Source organism: Pleurodeles waltl, chromosome 10 (genome assembly GCF_031143425.1).
Source record: "Pleurodeles waltl isolate 20211129_DDA chromosome 10, aPleWal1.hap1.20221129, whole genome shotgun sequence".
NCBI lineage: Eukaryota > Metazoa > Chordata > Amphibia > Caudata > Salamandridae > Pleurodeles > Pleurodeles waltl.
Window position 1 is genome coordinate 1,054,476,063 of NC_090449.1, and position 17,824 is coordinate 1,054,493,886.

Consider the following 17,824-nt stretch of genomic DNA (forward strand, 5'->3'; position numbering starts at 1 on the left):
CTATATATCTCTGCAACCAGATTAGTCCAGCAGACGTAACGGTATATTGCTTTCAAAAATCTGCCATACCTGGAAAAAGGTATAGAAGAAAATGTGGACAGAAATTGATCTTTTTTTACCTCAATTTCAATATTTTATTTTAGCTGTTACTTTCTGTAGAAAAACCATGAAGGATCTACACAAATGACCCCTTGCTGTATTCAGAAGTTTGTCTACTTTTCAGAAATGTTTAGCTGTCCGGGATCCAGCATTGGTTTCAAACTCATTTCTGGCACTAACTGGAAGGAGGCTGAAAGCACAAAAAATAGTAAAAATGGTGTATGTCCCAGTAAAAAGCCAGAATTGTGTTGAAAAATGTGGTTTTCTGATTCAAGTCTGCCTGTTCCAGAAGGCTGGGAAGATGGTGATCTTAGTATCAGAAACCACTTGTTGATGTAATTTTCAGGGGAAAAAAAACACAAGCTTTCTTCTGCAGACCTTTATTCCCCATTTTTTTTTTTTTTTTTAACAAAATGTTTGCTGTATTTTGGCTAATTTCTTGGTGTCCTCCAGGGGAACCCAAAAACTGGGTACCTCTAGAATCCGTAGGATGTTGGAAAAGAAGGACGCAAATTTGGCGTCTGTAGCTTATGTGGGCAAAAAGTTATGGGGGCCTAAGCGCAACCTGCCCCAAATAACCCAAAAAAGGCGGGCACCCAAGAGAAAAAGGCCTGGCAGGAAGGGGTTAAGCCATGCTTCTACAACATGTGAAAGCCAATAGCTCTCACATAGGCGAGGCTTATTGGCTTTGCCAATCGTTGTTTACACCAAAAGCAGACTTCTCATTGGTCCACCTACCCGGGTTTCATTAAATCGTGCTCATTGACATAAAAAAGGGGCCAGGAGGTGACAACTTCATGGACTTTACAGCCACCGGGACACCCCCGCCATCTGGATGGGTATGTGAGGCATCCCCTGCAATTGGAAAAAAATAAAAGAACAAAACATATTTCACAAAATTCGCAGCCTAGAATTTCTTTATTAACTCTTCCTTATGTTTCTTCTTTCACAAGTAGTACTCAAAGATTAAACTAACGTAAACTGTTTGCTAAAATGACATAACTGCTCACGGGCTTGGGGTTTGTTTATGTTTTTGTGCGGACCCTGCTCGAAGTGCTGCCCATTCAAAGATGGCCGCTTCACCCCCGCCGTCCTCTTTCTCTTTCCACGATTTAACTCCTGTCACCGTTTAATGCCCCCCGGTCACGTGACCAGCATCCAATGGCGCGGCGGAGCGGAGAATTTCGAACGGGTCTGCGGGTTCCGGAGCTCTGCGGGCGAGAGAGGCCGTTTAAGGGCCGGCTTCGGTGGGGGTGACGCCGGTGACTGTCCGGTGAGTGCCGAGGCGGGAGCCCGGGGTGGGGGCGACGGGCGGAGCGCTGAGACGGCGGGCGGGAGGGAGGGAGGAGCTCAGGGGCTTTAAACCCCCAGCGGGTTGAGCTGCAGCCCTGTGTGCCCTCCTCGCAGGCCAGGGCCCTGTCCCCACTCCCCGTCGCTCTCCGGGTTGATGAGCAGCTTCTCTGGGGCGCTGTTCTACGTAGTAGCCCGGAAAACAATATTACCCCATCGTTGAACCATGTCCTGAGTGAGAGGACTAGACCTTGATTTGCTCAATTTCATGAAGCTGCCGATGCCATTGTGTACATTGCTACAGATGTGAACACCCGCTGGGCACGACAACTGGAATTACTTGAGCAGCTTATCACTTGATCTCCTAGAACCCTCAACTTGAGTTTCCTCTTTGCACTATTACGTTTTGTGCTTAGATGTAAGTCTGGCAGAGCAGACTAAACATGCATTTCTTCTGGCTCCAGGTTTGGGTCAGCATTTAGATTATCATAAGACGAAACAGCTCAAGTGAGCATTTTATTGCCCTCATTTCAGGATATCTCTTTTCATATGAGATCTAACACCTCTGAACGAGAGGCAGGAATGGATTTCATGGTTTATAGGTAGGTCTCTCCTCGGGATTCTCTCCCACTGTGCTTGCTATGTTTTTGGTCCTGCGGCTTCTTTATGTGTATATTAGAAGTTGTTTAATTCACGTTCCCCATAAATACTGATTGTATGTTAGTGGTCAGATCTCTTTAACGTGATTCTGGGTATTTAGGTTCAGGTTCTGGGTATTTAGTTGAATGAATGAAGTCTACTTGTAAATTCTTAGTAAAAAAACAAAAAAAGCTTGTGAAATACCACAAAATACTTTGGAACTTCCGTAAGACCTCTAGGGTTTGTTGATGACTGTGGTGTTTGAAGCATTACATTTGCTCTGATGCAGTTAAAAGTATAGTCAATTGTTAAAGCTTGCTGGTTGTTACTTATTGCTGACCTCTTGTGTTTTTTGTTTGTCTCGTTCGACAGAGGAGTGGTGTGTATTGGACACCTAGGCACTCTATGGACTGCAAGATGTTATCTAAAGATGTGGTTTGAGGTTGATCCTGGTACACTATTGGACCTGTCTGTAAAAGGGAAGTGGTGGGGGTTCAGTGCAGTCTAGGAACTTTGCTCGTTTCTGCATAATGCCTAATATGCTTAGTGAAGATGTATCTCCCTTTATGTGGTGTTACTCTTTATCCCAGGAGATGGTATGGTAAGCAGGTCTGGATGTTCTCCCCCCTTCTACTTGAGACCCTAACTGTGTGTGTATGTTATCTTCTCTATTATCAAGGGAATTTGGTGCCAAACTGCCCTCTTGTGAGTTTTCCTCGGCTTTAGAATTCCTTAGTTACTTAATGTATGTATAACTTAATTCTTTAATCAGCTTTTTGTATTCTTCTAATCATCCTCTGCCATTTGTGATCTGGGCTTAGACGTTTGCGTCTGAATCTCTTGTTTCTAAAGTAAAACAGATTGTGCATGTAAGGGCACAATAAAAGAAATGTAATTGCATAGGTGTTTCATGAGAGGATAGAAGGTGTCAGTTTGGAGGTTCACGTGGAGCAATAGCTCCCTCAGTCTGTCCGTTTTAAGGTCTGGCTTAGCAGCACAGCTGTCCGCTTGACCTATTGTTACCAGTTCTTCAGAATATGTACGTAGAGTGAACCTTGGTTCCGCCCAGGAGAGTATTGCTCACACCGCATGCTGTTGGCTGTTTAGTGTATCATTCAGCCTCTGAAGAAGACTTGCAATTCAATGCAAAAGGGTCTGTTTTATATCTTAAAAGTACACTAAATCTTCACTTGTTGACATATTCATCTCAAAGCTGCACTGTATATAGACACCGTTTTATTTTCACTGGAGCAGATATTTTTCTAATGTTTTACTACTCAAAATGCAAGACAAACCTATTGTCTTTACCAATGCTTATTTATGTGTTGGAAATAATAAGTACATTAAAATAGTAAAAGGCGTCCATCCTAAATGTGTTAACTTTCCAGTTAGGTCTCTCTTTGGGAAGCGCGCAAAACACTTTTGAACAACAAATTATATAGGCCAAACTAGTCAACGTAATTGAGAGCAGGACACAGCATGTGGAAAAGCCCAATGCCTTAGTATAACATAGACGAGCCATCATTCTTTTTTTTAATAAACAGTGCTGTTGTATCACAGAGGCCAGGTCAGGGCCCTCAAGCTTTGAGTCACAGGATTTCTGACAGCGGTCTTCGACTACCTGGGCAACCAGTATCATTTTTTTGTTGACTCATTCAAGATGAGTTTCTGTTTCACACAAGCCAAGCATACATTGTCTTTTTCTTGTCCGATTATTCATACATTGCAACAAGTTTATAACAATCATATGACATACTCCTTCATCAGTATTTGTAATAACATCTGCATAGAGTCAAGACCAACAATACAATGCTGCATAATCGTTTGTGTCGTGATCCAAACTTAAGGGGCCGTTTTTTGTGGCTTGTCTGCCAACTACCATCCAAAATCTGTCTACATTTAACTTCATGTTATTTCTTCTTTAGTCATCTATTTGCCACTTTTTGTGTTTTATACTGGCTGGCGTATTGTTTAATCTTTTATTTCTCACTTTTTCTTTTTTAGGGTCGAGCCATCGAGTGCATGCGTTAGCGCATGCATCTCGCTTGCAAGACTCTGCTGTGTTCATTAAAGGGCTTGGAAGCCCGCCTGTCACTCACCACTTGTTGATTTGCATGGCACTCTTCTTTAAAGCCTCATATATTCGTCAAGGCACTCCTGTCATCACTTCCGTTTATCTTTGTGGAGCAGGGTTCAAGCACTAATTGATGCAACCTAATGCTAAGATTTTTTAAAGCTATCTTTATTTTATGAAGTCATCTTTTCTCATTCCCTTCATGTTTTTTTTTTTTTTTTTTGCTCGTGGGCGCTGTTGTCAAAAGATGACAATTAACTTGTTTGAAATATACGAGACCTATTGCATTGCAAATGCTTGTTTATGTTAGTCTTGTGCCCATTTTCATCAGTCATTGCACTCTTTGATCTATTCTGCTGGTTGTGTGGTGTTTTGCTATACCAACCATTCATCTCCTGAATTCACTATAGCAGAACATAGTCTCTTTCTTTAGAGACCGAAACACTGACATTAGATTAGTTTAGACCATGGGTACTCGCAAACATTTTCACGGTGGCCGCAGAGTTTGGTCTTTGATGTGACCGAGGGCCGCACTGATGACAGCACGGTGGCAGTCGGGGGTTCGTAGTAAAGTGGGTGTAAGGGACGCAAAGCTATACTTCTAGTGTCTGAATAGCACAACGTGAAACCATAAACTTGGGCATAATCACGGCTTCTCCACTTAACCAAACTGTGTGATCCTAAGCAAATGTTTTATTTCACTTTCCCTCCTTTTTGTTCATTATCACATATGAGGACCTCGCATGACTTTAGGATGTGTGCTGCACAAAACCTTTTTGTGTTCGATTTAATAAACTAAAATGTTTTTGTATAATTGAAATCTTGGCCACTGAATGAGTGCACATAGCTGACTTGCCTCTTAGCTCATCTAAGGCATTGTTGTCGGGGTGGGAGATGGGGGAGTGAATGTTTCTAAATTCTGGTTAGAAAATTATCACTATGAGAAAATATATTTCTTCAATGCACTGATATATATAATAATATGGTGAACTAAGGTGAAGTTTCTGCGTGTTAATGAAATACACTTTTTGAATTTTGAGCAGACTTGATCATACTTTTACATTTTTGCTTCAAATATGTCTCTAAAAACGAAGGTGTTTCTGATGTTACATTGTACAGAACCCCTCTCTTATCTCTTTTCTTAACCTTCAACTCACCTTAATTAAATGCTTGCCTGTTTATTTACATTTTTTTAATGTTAGTGCTGAGTCTAGCTAAGAGCAGCCCAGTGCTGCTGGGCCGCATGTAAAGGTCAGGAGGGCCGCATGCGGCCCCTGGGCCGTACTATGAGTATCACTGGTTTAGACCAAGTAAGTGTTGTCTTACGAAGATGGTAAGCTGGCTATGTTCACCTATTTAAGAGGGCGAGTTCAGATTGTTACTGTTGGGTTCCAATTTGAGTTGGTTATACTACCAGCACAAAATGCACTGATCTGTTGAGAACCAGACACTTAAATGCCTGATGACAAGTGAGGCCGCAAGCCTGGAAGAAACAAAACACGCCATAAGATTGACAATCTGCAGATTTGTCTGCTACACTGTCCTACAGACGCACGTTGATTACTGTTGGGCTCTTTATACTACATTCCCCTCACTCTAATTCACGTATATGGCTTAAATACCAACTTCCTGGAGTTCTTCAGTAATATCAGATCACTATGTGGTAAACTTGTTGATGAAGTTCCTGGGAGGTAACTTTAACCTAGCTCTATACCTTAGATCAGACAGATCTAGGGCCCCGGCCAAATAGCCTCAGAGGTCAGCTGGTGCTATAAAGCAATTATAGACATCACGAGCTTGGTCGCTATATCGAGAAAACACGGAGCTGAGGAAAGGACATACTCCTTTTATTTCTCAGTTTCTGATTCCTGTTCATGCATTGAATACTGGCTATTATCTAAACACGTCACTCTAGGTAACCTCCATTACACACTTCCCGAGATGCCTTTCTGACCATTCACCAGATATTCAAGCTTTTGCCATATCAATATTTGCAACACAACACCAAGACTGGAGGTTCCCCTGTGAGAGGTTGCTGGATGCAAATTTAGAGGAATAGTTATGTGCTAATATTAAGGAATTCTTCGGCACCAATGCAGGATCATTTCCCTAGCGCATGGTCGGGGAGATCAACGATAACCTTGCTGCACACGAAGCTGTGGCAGAGCGATAAGTTTAACTGCTTGGGAAATCTACATTGGTTAGAATCAATGGAGAGGGTGAAAGACTCAGAAAGGCGCTGCCATGAAGTAGGGCCATCCCGAGGAAGATCCACTCATATAGCCTCAATGCGCTCCTCCAGGGGTGGCCTTCTATACACTTGTGAATATATTCCAAACACCTTTATTTTTTTTTTTTAATACATTGCTCTACAGATCCAAAGAAATGCTTCCACTGGCTCATTCTAAACACTATCTAGTTGTTGTTATTCTACACTGGCTAGATGATGTAAATAGAATCACCTTAGATGAAGGGCAATCGATAAACAAAATTAAAACAGCAACAGACAGCCTTTCCTTGAATAAGGCCCTGAGATCTGCCTGCCAAATCCTAAGAGGAAACCAAAGACCTTGTTGCTCAGTTACTGGAAATGTACAGTGAGACCATGGAATTGGACTGTCTGCCAGAGACGACAAGAAAAGAAATAATCATTGCGGTTTTGGAACCTGATAACGATCAATAATTATGCCCATCTTTTTGTCCATTATAAATTCTTAACCTGGATAACAAAGTCCTGGCCAGAGTGGTCGCCAGTAGGATTACTCTCCAAGAACACTTTTCTCTTTCTCATGTCTGGGAACCACCCTGATCTGTAGGTTGTAACCTTATTTCTGTATACCCAGTAGGCATTCAGGTCGCTACAATGGTAATTTCTACTTGCGGTACTAGATAGATTGGGAATTGGCAGGTATTTTATCAGCATCATCAAATCAAGTTGTAAGGTTTGAAATAACAGCTTTTACCTTTACAGTTTGTAAAGGCACAAGACGGGATGCCCTGTTTAGCAGTTGCTTTCACACTGGCGATGGAGCCTGCAGCACATGTGCAGTTCATTCAGGTAGGGAGAATCTCAATGCTTAGTAAAAGAATATTGATTTCTCATTACGAACTGGAGCAAATCTGAACATTTCCTGCTTACCCAGTTACCTCTCCTGTTGAGTCTGTATTCCCCCCTTAGATGGTGCATGGAATCTGAGAGATCTTGGAATTCCTATATACGAAGACAACATTGTCCGAGCGGGCTCTCGACTGGATATGTTGAAAGTGGAATCCCCAGCGGAAGGGTAGATTATGAATGCATTCCCATCATTAAAATGGTGCAATTTCCAAAATTCTTATACCTACTCACTAGTATTCTCATCCTGTTAAATAAGCACTTTATTGCAAGGATAAAGGTGCATTGCAGAGACTGTTTTTGGCCTGCAAGCAACATATATGTGTATTTCAACACACTGTTGATAAATCCAGGATGGGCACTTCACAAGTGTTTGAATATTGAAAGACAAAGTTTGTTTAAATGATTGAAGAATGGAGTTTAACACATCATTTTTATTGTATTCCTATATATTATACAAGAGCCATATGGTCGTTTTTGTCGGTAGTTGCATCCTGGGACTAACGTATTTGTATGCATCAGCTTAACAATGACGTTTTCTAAGGACGGAGTACTTTAGCAGGATCACACACCTAAAAAACTTTACCATGGAGCATTTGAAGAAATTGTGTCTTATCATTCGAATGCAGTTGTATTTACTTTCTGTCCCAACTGGTAGCCAACATCTTCAAGAATTTGGAAAAAGATGGATCTTAAACAGTCACTGAGCAGTGCGGCTTTGAGGTTCCTCAGCAAAGCAGCAGGAGCTTTTTTTGAGTGTTTATTGTTTGTACTTATTGTTTCACAATAATATAATTTTGTTATTTCACACAAGTTTAGTTTAAAGTGATATGCAGTGGCCAGTACATTAAGAAAGAGGGGTATAAACGTGTGTTTTCATTGTGTGTTGTTTTTTCATTATACGCAGGTGTATAGTCATGAAGCTTTTGAATCTAATCATTTTTGCAAAACAGGTCAAGGTTTGGTTGTAATTTATTTCCATTGGGTGCGTCTTTTGTTTGTTTCATCTTAGTTTTGAATGGAGGTCATGTGATGAACGTAACTCTCACTTTAAAAATGGTATGGGTCCTATTTTGTTTTCACTCACCGAGGAGTAATGTCCATGCCGTCTGCTCCAGCTAGTGATAAATTGGAGACACTTTTGTTTTAAAGGTTGGTGTTTGTTATTGGCACTACTATATGAGTGTTGCAAATTTTGTCTGTGATGCGGGTTGGCTGCATCTAGTTCCTAGCATCATGATTTTCACATGGGAAACACGCATGGACACTATTCATTCATTGAGTTCAGATTTTAAGTTTGTGTGAAATTTTTGGGCCTTTGCAGGGAGCTACATTAGTCACAGGTCTGATTACATTGGTCATAAATTCGTTATGTGAATAGCACACATGACAGTGTGTCCGGTTGGTTAGTTTACATGTAGGTTTGATTTTCTATTAATGTGCAATTGTGCTACTGCTAGCTCTGAATGACCACCTGTTTTACTTCATTTGTTCTTCCCCTCAGTTACTCCTGAAGAAGGGCTGAAAAGCCCGAAATGCATTGGGTTTTGAAACGGCAATAATGTGTATTTCGACACACTGTTGATGCCAGCATGGGCACTTCACAAGTGTTTGAATATCGAAAGCACAAAGTTTGTTTAAATGATTGAAGAATGGAGTTTAGCAAACATATATGAATAAAATGATGAATTACAAGGGACATAGTCTTGGTCAGTAGTTGCATCCAGGGACTGATGCATTTGAATGCAGCAGCTTAACTATGGAATGGTCCTTTCAATATGCCTCATTATATGCTATCCTCTCTAATTTTGACCTTTTGAAAGAAAACTTGGATTTACCATCTATGGCTAGCAATGTATCTGCAGTGTCTAGCAATGTTCCTGAATGGGAAGTCATTGCTGACTTATAAACCAAAGAGAGCCACCAAACTTAGCTGCACCTTTGGATGCAAGGAGTGGCCTCATGTAAGAAAATGCATTTGCAGTCCTTGATCCTCAGAGGTCCTTGTTGATTCTGTGTTTGCAATTGCCATGTTTAAATAGTCCAACACCAAAGTTTCTGGCCTCCATTTATGGTCTAGAAGAGAGATGAATCTGGTGTGGTGTAGGGCACCACCGTGGATCCTTCTTCTTTTCTCTTAGAGTTTGGTATCTAGAGTTGAAGATATGGAAGTAGACAGTGTGCATGGTCTTGGGGCTATTTGAGAACACATTACCCACATTCTGACCTTCACTCGACTACGAAGTGTAATCTTCAATAAATTACTTCACCTAACTGTACATCAGTCCCTTGTTTACCAAAATTGTGGGCATATGCCAAGTGCTATGTCAGTGGCTGGACAATCACATTTTCTCTGCTGACTTCCGCAGGAACTAATACTTAGTATTAAGCCTGGAAAATCTGAGTGTTGTAGCTGTACTGGCACAATTCTGGAAACATTTAAAAATTATGTAATGTACAGGACCTGTGGGTACTCCTCGCTACACCTTTCGACTACAGAGTGTGATCGTGGGATAAACTCCTAGTGTAGCATGAGAACAGACCGTGTTAAAGTATAGTGTATGGGCAGTCATGATAAATCCGAGGCAGCCACACAAAGTGAAGTCTCAGAAAGTAAGAGAACCCACAGCTTGTCTACTGAATGAATGGAGGTAGTCATACTGTGGGAGCAAAAAGAGCTGAAGGGGGAAAAAAGTTAATAACCAGCAACATCTACACAAAGTGCACTCTGGAAACCCTGGAAATGGCAAAGAGCACAGAATGCAGGAGACCAGTCATAATGTTAGTCTTCAGCTCTGTCTTTGCTCTAACATAGGCAGTCCCATGAAGGGTTAGTATGTGTTCCGTTGTCATACCTCAGTTAAATGTTGAAAGTGGAAGTGTTTGGGATCTCAGAGTGCATACCAAACAGATGCATCACGCTGGAGTAAATATAGTTTCAGAACACACCCTCCCCATTTGCCACTCTGGAAATGGCCAGATATACTGCAGCCATGCCCCGGAGAAAATCAAATTTTTAGAGTGGAGCCTGCCAACGCATGCAAGACATTGTTGTGTTCAGTAAAGGGCTTGGAGCCAGCCTGTCGACTGGCACTCTTCTTTAAAGCCTCGTAATTTGTCAAGGCACATCTGATATTGTTTCCGTTCCTCTGTGTGGAGCCGGGATCGAGCACTAATTGATTTAAATTTAATAAGTGCCCATCCGCTGCTCCCTATGTGATCAAGGTACTATTTTGTTCTTTTTAACTTCCAGTGCACTGCAAACAGAAAGCTCGTGACTTGCAAAAAACGTGCCCAGCAGGACAAGCAAAATTGTATTTATTGAAACTAACTTTTTTTTTTTTTTTTTTAAGTCAAGTCATCTTTTCTCAGTTTCCACTCATTTTTTCTTTTGTTTTTGCTCGTGGGCACTGCTGTCAAAAAATGACAATTAACTTGTTCGAAATATGCAAGACCTATTGCATCGCAAAATGGTTGTTTAAGGTGGCTACGGAATGGAATATGTCCAAATTTTATTGTAGTGTAGGCAAAGGGATTGATCCAAGAGAATTGTATTTTCTAAGTGGAGAAAATATTCTCCTTAATCCACTTGCCAAAAACAGTAAATACTTTGAATTAATGAATCCTATACATAACTTGTAACATCTTTTATAGTTGTATACATGTGAAGCTTTAGCAGCAGGAGAATTCTTAACTCTCATGAGGCTGTAAACTAGCACGCTATTTCCTTGTGCAGTATGAGGGTGCGACCTGCTTGTCCAGTGGGCAAAAAAGAATGAAGATTTGTTGTCCTTAACCCCAAAATTCAACATTCCTGTTAGTAGTAGTTTACTGAATAAACAAGTCCTGAGGGCATGTTGCACATACCAACAATTAGGCAGCAGTGACAAATTAGTTTTCATATTAATTTATTTTTCATCCCCTACTTTTTGTTTTGCACAGCATAAGGGTATGATAAAATGGCGAAGGAAAGAGGTCTAAAGAAGTCCTTCCAGGACAGCCTGGAAGACATCAAGGAGCGCATGATGGAGAAGAGGAACAAGAAGCTTGCCAAGGTGGCTGCGGTCAACAAGGTCATCTCTACAAAGGTTAAGACTAAAATCCTCAGTAAGTTATTTTCATTTTCTTTTTTAGGTTCCCATTTGGTATTTGATTTGTTCTTGTAAGTCATCCTATATAGCTAGTTGACCTTTGTAGGAAACTGATTGCATTATAGTTGTAGGGGCAACAGTTTTGGAAGAAGTGAAACATGATGGGTAGAAAAAGGAGTGTGTAGTTGCATTAGTAGTCATAAATGTGAATCATTTGCGATGGTAAAAAGCTTTTCAGGTAAGATGGAAATTAGTAGTGCTGATTATTTACATAAAAAACCATATGGAAACTTTAGGTTTCAATACTATTTTACTTTTGTAATGTCTTTTCTGTAATTATTGTAAAGTTTGTATGGTTTACGTATTTGAAACAGATGCTACTCATTCCACTACTAAATTTCTGTGTGGCATGTGAACAGTCTTTTGTTCAAACTATTTCCTGCCAACTCAGAAAAAAAAATCTGACCTTTGGTCTCTGAATATTCTATGCTCCACTTTTTTAGAAAGATGTTCCATGCTTTATTTTATTTTGTAACCATTTTTGTAGTAAAATCTTTTTTGTATTATTTTATCATTCTGTTTGCATATCCACTTTTAAACCAGGCCTCGTAACTCCTACCAGTGGAGAACAATATTAACCTTGAACAATCCTTGAAGGAATAAGGGGAGGCTAAAACTACCAAGTAAACCTAAATTTCATTTTTGTTTTGCAGATAACAGTGCTGTGATGATGAAAAACTTTCAAGCGAATAACCGGGCTCTAGCTCAAGCTTTGGAAGAGGAAAAAATTAAAATGAGACAAGCTCAAGATGTTATCCTTTGTTTGAAGAGGGAATATCAATCACTGGTGTTTCAAACAATTGTGTTGCGACGAAAGCTCAACTTGCAGCAGTCTTCTGAATCTGCAGAGGTAAGACCTTCCAGCTCACTTGCCGCCCCAGTGCAGTATGATGCAGGATAAAATTACCTAGATACTATAACTGACAAAGCAAAGTTGTTGAGTCTAGATATCCTACTATGCACAAAGCACTTTTCTTCCACTTTGTGCATTCATTTGCAAGGGAGAAAAGTGTGTGTCTTACAGATGAAGTAGTGTATTTAAAGGCACATATCATTAACAAATGCCACAACAACAGCCTGGAATACGCAGCAGAAAGTGATTTGATGTTATTTTTTTTGGTGCCGAAATAGCTCTTTCCTGAAATGTCTGTCTTTTATACTTGTTGCCAACTTAGTCCCCAGTTTGTGGTGATTTTAATGTTTTTCACGCAAAGATGGGAAGCTTTGAAGAAAAAAAGACTATATCTGGCATATGAGATTGTCCTTTCCACTCCATGCCATTGACGGGCCACTTATTCAGACACCTTCACATACGTAGCAACTCTGAGAGTCTGCATACAGTCCTGGCAAAACTGGAAATGTTTTTGTAATTTCATAGCAAAATAGGCATGATTTTCCTGAAAATGTGTGTTCTGCAAAATACATTTTGCCAGTTGTACCTGAAGATAGAGCTTGCATGCATTAGAAAGAAGTGAGATGCCAGCAGGATATTGGTTTGAGCAGAAATTGTCCCTTGATAGTGGCAGACTTTATATATTCAGTTCTCCCAAGGAATTTTCTTCTAATATCAGTCTCTAGTGGGTATACAGTTTGCAAAAAAAGCATGATCACAAAATGTGAAAAAATTACTTAAATCAGGAATTACACTTACATAATAAATTTTGTCTGGGCCTAATGTGGATCAGGAATGTCAATTAATTTTATTTTTGTTGCAAGATGCTGTCCTGTCCACTATCACCCTCTCTGTTCTCACATTCTGATCTTTTACTTGTGAGAGTAAGTGGTGACCATGCTGGCCTTCGGCTGGGCAATCCTCTGCCTTTCGTTCCTTAATAGCTCTTTCTCCTTGCCACTGTGTCCTAAAAAGAAGCTCTCACCATATATTGGGGAAGGCAGGCATCTCATAGCATCCTACATGGCTTAACTCAAGGTTGTGGAAGTTGATCTAAACATCTGACAAAGTGAGCCCTGTAACTACCAGTGTGGAGACACCTTTTGTTCCCATGCAAGACATATGTTGTTTGTTTTTCAGCCAAGCTGGCGCAACCAACGTCCCCTTTACCTGCTTGCTCTGCACCAGATTCCCATCGACCCATTAATTTGAACATGATGTCCTCGACAGTCATCCAGTCATATCAGTGTTGTTGACTGATTAATTAAGTCCAAGTCATTAAAGTTGTCAGAGTGAACACACATAGCAGTCAAGTGGAGATGTGGGTTAGCAAGGAAAGTACATATGTAGCTTATGCACACCAGGCAGTTGATCTTTGGGGAGGAAATGTATCCAGTATCTCCCCTGAAATGTGACGATAGGCTGGTTTGCACGTGTGATCTTCTGTTAAAGCACGTTTAGTAAATGGCAAAGGGCATAAAGCTGATTGTATAAGCAACTGCAGCCCTAGAATATCATTGACATTTTAATTCTCTGGGATTTGATACAAATCCCTTCTGGCCCTTCAGTTCGCATTGGCGTCCAAATCATTTGGGTGGAATTTGTTGTTGCTGGCGGTATCTTTGTAGCTCTAACAAATCCCACAAGCTTTGTAAAGTTGTATTTGGAATCTGCCCAAAGGAGTCATCAACTAAATTATATTTGTATGACCATTCTTCACTTTTTTTTACCAACAGCAAAACAGTTTTCTTAAATGATTTTTTTTTTTTTTTTTTTTTTTTTTATTATTGTAGCAAAGCGTAGCCAGTTGTCTCTAATTGACAACATTTATTTACCTATTGTCTCCAGTCCCTTCTCCCTCAAATAGTGATTTGTCACTTATAAATGAACAGTTTTTCATTTTGCTTAATTTGTTTGGGTATGTCTGTATTTATGATGTAGTACATTTAATTGACATACTTTGCTGTACTTTTTACAATGTCTTTACAAAAGTATTCAATTTCTTTTTTTCTTGTGTTTTTGAACTAGTTCAAACTCGCACACTTACGAGAAATTATTGGTAAGGTCACACAAAACCTTCTCGAGACTGCGAACCTGCTTGGTCCAGCACAGGAGTTGTGCTCCACCGATCTTGTAAGTAGTTTTCTTCTTTTTTTTAATATGCATGAAAGAAAGCTCCTTTTGCCTCAATGTGAGGATTTTGTAAATCTTGTGATACAGATTTCGAAGATTTTAGAAGGAAGGGGATTCATTAATCATCTTTTCCAGAGAGTTTATAGGAGATGCATGTCTTATTGAATTTGAAGGTTTTTTGCTGAAAAGTCTAGGAGGAGCCACAGCAATTCAAGGAGTTTGTTACAAGGAAGTTCATTTGTACATAAGTGCAACCCGCAAGCAATATGTTACAGCACTGAACAGTGTGTTTGGTACTCAGATGTCAATAGTGATTCTGCTGCTATGGCTGTGAGACCCAATATATATTTATTAGAATACCTGTATTGATAGAGCTGAAATAGTACTTTAGATGAATGGTATTGGTGATCGCCCTATCTGATGTTTCCTCAGTATGTTAGATTGGGCTTTAATTGTGCTTATTGGTTTCTTCCCCTTTGAGGCACTTTAAGGGGCAAAATGTGAATGCTTTTTTACAAAAGAGCTGGGTTGAGTTCTAATTGTAGTGGTGACCTATGAAAAGGTGCAGCTATTTGAGAAAGACAACTAGAGTTTTTCAGTAAATGTCAAGCATTTTTTTTTTTTCCCCGAACGAGGTGAGCTTTTTAACCAAAACTGAAAAGCTTACGTTTGAAGGCAAGACATGTGTATTCTCAGAGGTTGACAATGTGTTTGAGAAACAATTAATGTAATGGCCAAAATAATAAAAAACTGGTATGCAAGGAAAACATTTGTGTATTGTGATAAAGTTACAAAAGTGCATTTCAAAATATTTTAAAAGCAGAGGCTTGAGTCATAATTTTTATGTATTTAGTGGTCACTCATTCACAATATATCCCATATAGCACTTGCTGCCATGGCGATTTATTTCTTGACATAGGTGAGTGCTTTTTTAGATTGCTTTTTATAACATTGTTATAAATTCTGCAGTCTAATGCCTTGGCTAGAAAAAGTAGTGTACCCGAATGGAAATGTCTGTCAAGTCTAACTTGAATGGTACCCTTGTAAGATATGTCTAACTTGAATAGTGCTGACATTTGTGTAAATGTTTCCATCCTTCCTCTTCCTGATAGATTCTTAGTCATATAAAGTGACTGAGAATCTACTTGGAAGATATCAATGAGAAGAAAAAATGTTAGTGGTATATGTGAAGGAAAGCGCTACACAGGTATTTAAAAATGACGGGCCCTATCAAAATGAAAACCCAACTTCTGCCTGTAAAACTTGTGACTTTCTGTTGATTTTGTAGTGGGACTGAACCAATGCACAGTCCACCTTGCTTTTTAGAGAGTTCCTGGATGAGAGCTGGATAGAGGGTCTCGTTCCAGGGCAGAACCTGGTTTGTTTGGCACTCCATGACCATATTGGAATATTTTGTGTGTCCCCATTCAGAACTGCCTGTCCAAGTTTTGGCATTATGCTCATGGAGGTAGTATTTGCAAAAATTGGTTATTTTTATTTACTGTGTTTGTATTATATAAGACTGTTCTTTCACATAGTAATTTCTCCTCTTTAGTTTATATTTGAGAAACTGTAGACTTTTAATATTATCATTTACAGTAATGTATTTTTTATTTGCGCATTTCAACTTAAAACTAACATTTTTGTGTTCAAAGAATACAAGACCTGCTCACTCCAGTGGAGAGAAGAAATCATCGGAATTACCAGCTGCAAAAACGTAGGTGGAACAATTTGAGAAGTTATTTGCAGTTTTTAAATTATTTCAAACAATCATATTGTACATTCCCAAGGATGTTTAGCAGTTTTAAGGCTTAGTCATGCAAGTTTACATACCACTGTGAGGGCTTATTATCATTTAACAATCGGAGGCTAAGAGGAGATCTGGAAGAGAAAGATATGGTGAAGAAATTGTGGTGCATGGTGAGGCACTAACGCTTGAGGTAGTGCAGAAAAGTAGGTTGAATCTGAGAATTGAAAAGTGGTATGTGAATATTTGTAGATCTGTGGTGGATGTGTAATTTGTAGGACTGAAACAAGAATGGTCACGTGTTTAGAAGTGGGGTACCTAAGCAAGGGATAACGATCTTGCAGCAGATCTCATTAGGGTGTTAAATGATGTACTGTGGATAATGTTGCTCTGCAGCCTGAGCGTCTTATTCTACATACCAATGGTCTCATGTAGCCAGATTGTTGCATTAGAGTGTTATGTTTGGAACAGCGACTTAATAAGATAAAACACAATACATAAATAAAATGAATATGGATGCATAATTATTTTGGCTCAACAAGTGAGTGAGCTATTCTAATATGTGGTTATTGAAGAACCGGGAAAGGCAGGCTCACCTCTCCCAGCGGTGGAGGGGACACCCTAGGCCTTCAGGGTCTCTTACCAGCAAAGAACACAACAGGCGGAGTCACGACTGATGAGGAAGAGAAAAGTTTTATTAGTAAAACAGATAATAGCTCGAGCTGAGCACAGTGTCCCAGGACAGTCTGAATGACTTTCCTACGGAGGCTGGCTGCTTCATTCTGCAGCGTACAATCTTATATAGTTAAGCTGCCCCCCTTCAGCCAGGAAGCCACCCCTCCATATCTGGCGAACACAAAATCTTCAAACAGTTCTCCTTTTAACCCGAGAGCATCCTGCTGACGTACATACATTTGATTAGTCTTTCCTGCTTGTACTCCCACTGTCTCGGGAGTATCCTGCTAATACACGGCAAAGTGACAGTTCATTTGTCAAATGTCAGTCTTATCACAGTTGGTTTGATAATTTACGAGGATATCCCTTGCAGGAGGCCCCTGGAATGCGGTGGGAAGAGGTACAGTTCTGTTCGTGCACAATGATAAGAAGGATACAGCTGTGGCTCGGTATCCTGAAAGTCAGCTTGGTTAGATAAGTGGAGAGACCCAGAGGAGGAAATGGTTTTACACAAAAACTTAGTTCACAGGGAAGTCAACTTACACAGTTTTAATGAAGAGTCAGCTTTGTCGAGCACATGGCAATATTAATGGAATACGCAAAAATAAAGTCTGAGGCAAATACATCTCGGATTATTATTTAACAATCCCTCCTTTTGCCATTGCGAGGCAAATTTCTGTTCAGTTCACTTCTATCTTTAGAAGCTCATCAAGTTGTTGTTGAAGCATTAGTCGCTCAGTATTCTCTTTGATATTGGTGGGTTTGGGTGTTAACATCGAAGCACAGACCCCACACAATGCAGGACCACATTGTACGCATAGACAGCATGTGAAGAATGTGGCAGCTATGATAGCCAGGAATATCAAAACCTTCCAACCCCAGGAGACCAACACCTGCCACAGACCTGAAGTCCAAGACCAAGGCGTACCATTGTCCTCATGTATAACCGATGCTATTTTATGTAATCTTGAAATGGCTGCAAATACTGAGGGTGAATTACCTGGTATGT

General features: G+C 40.1%; 1 protein-coding gene across 2 annotated transcripts in view; it reads left to right on the forward strand.

Annotated features, from left to right (window-relative positions):
• The first annotated feature begins 1,245 nt into the window (after positions 1-1,245).
• SGO1 (shugoshin 1) overlaps positions 1,246-17,824 on the forward strand; it is an 85,427-nt gene continuing 68,848 nt past the window's right edge. For both annotated transcript variants that reach the window (XM_069212062.1, XM_069212063.1), the window contains exons 1-5: positions 1,246-1,372; positions 11,160-11,324; positions 12,022-12,218; positions 14,289-14,393; positions 16,049-16,110. In XM_069212062.1, coding sequence (XP_069068163.1) covers positions 11,177-11,324; positions 12,022-12,218; positions 14,289-14,393; positions 16,049-16,110 — 512 coding nt within the window. In that variant the 5' untranslated portion in view covers positions 1,246-1,372; positions 11,160-11,176. The remainder of the gene's footprint in view (positions 1,373-11,159; positions 11,325-12,021; positions 12,219-14,288; positions 14,394-16,048; positions 16,111-17,824) is intronic.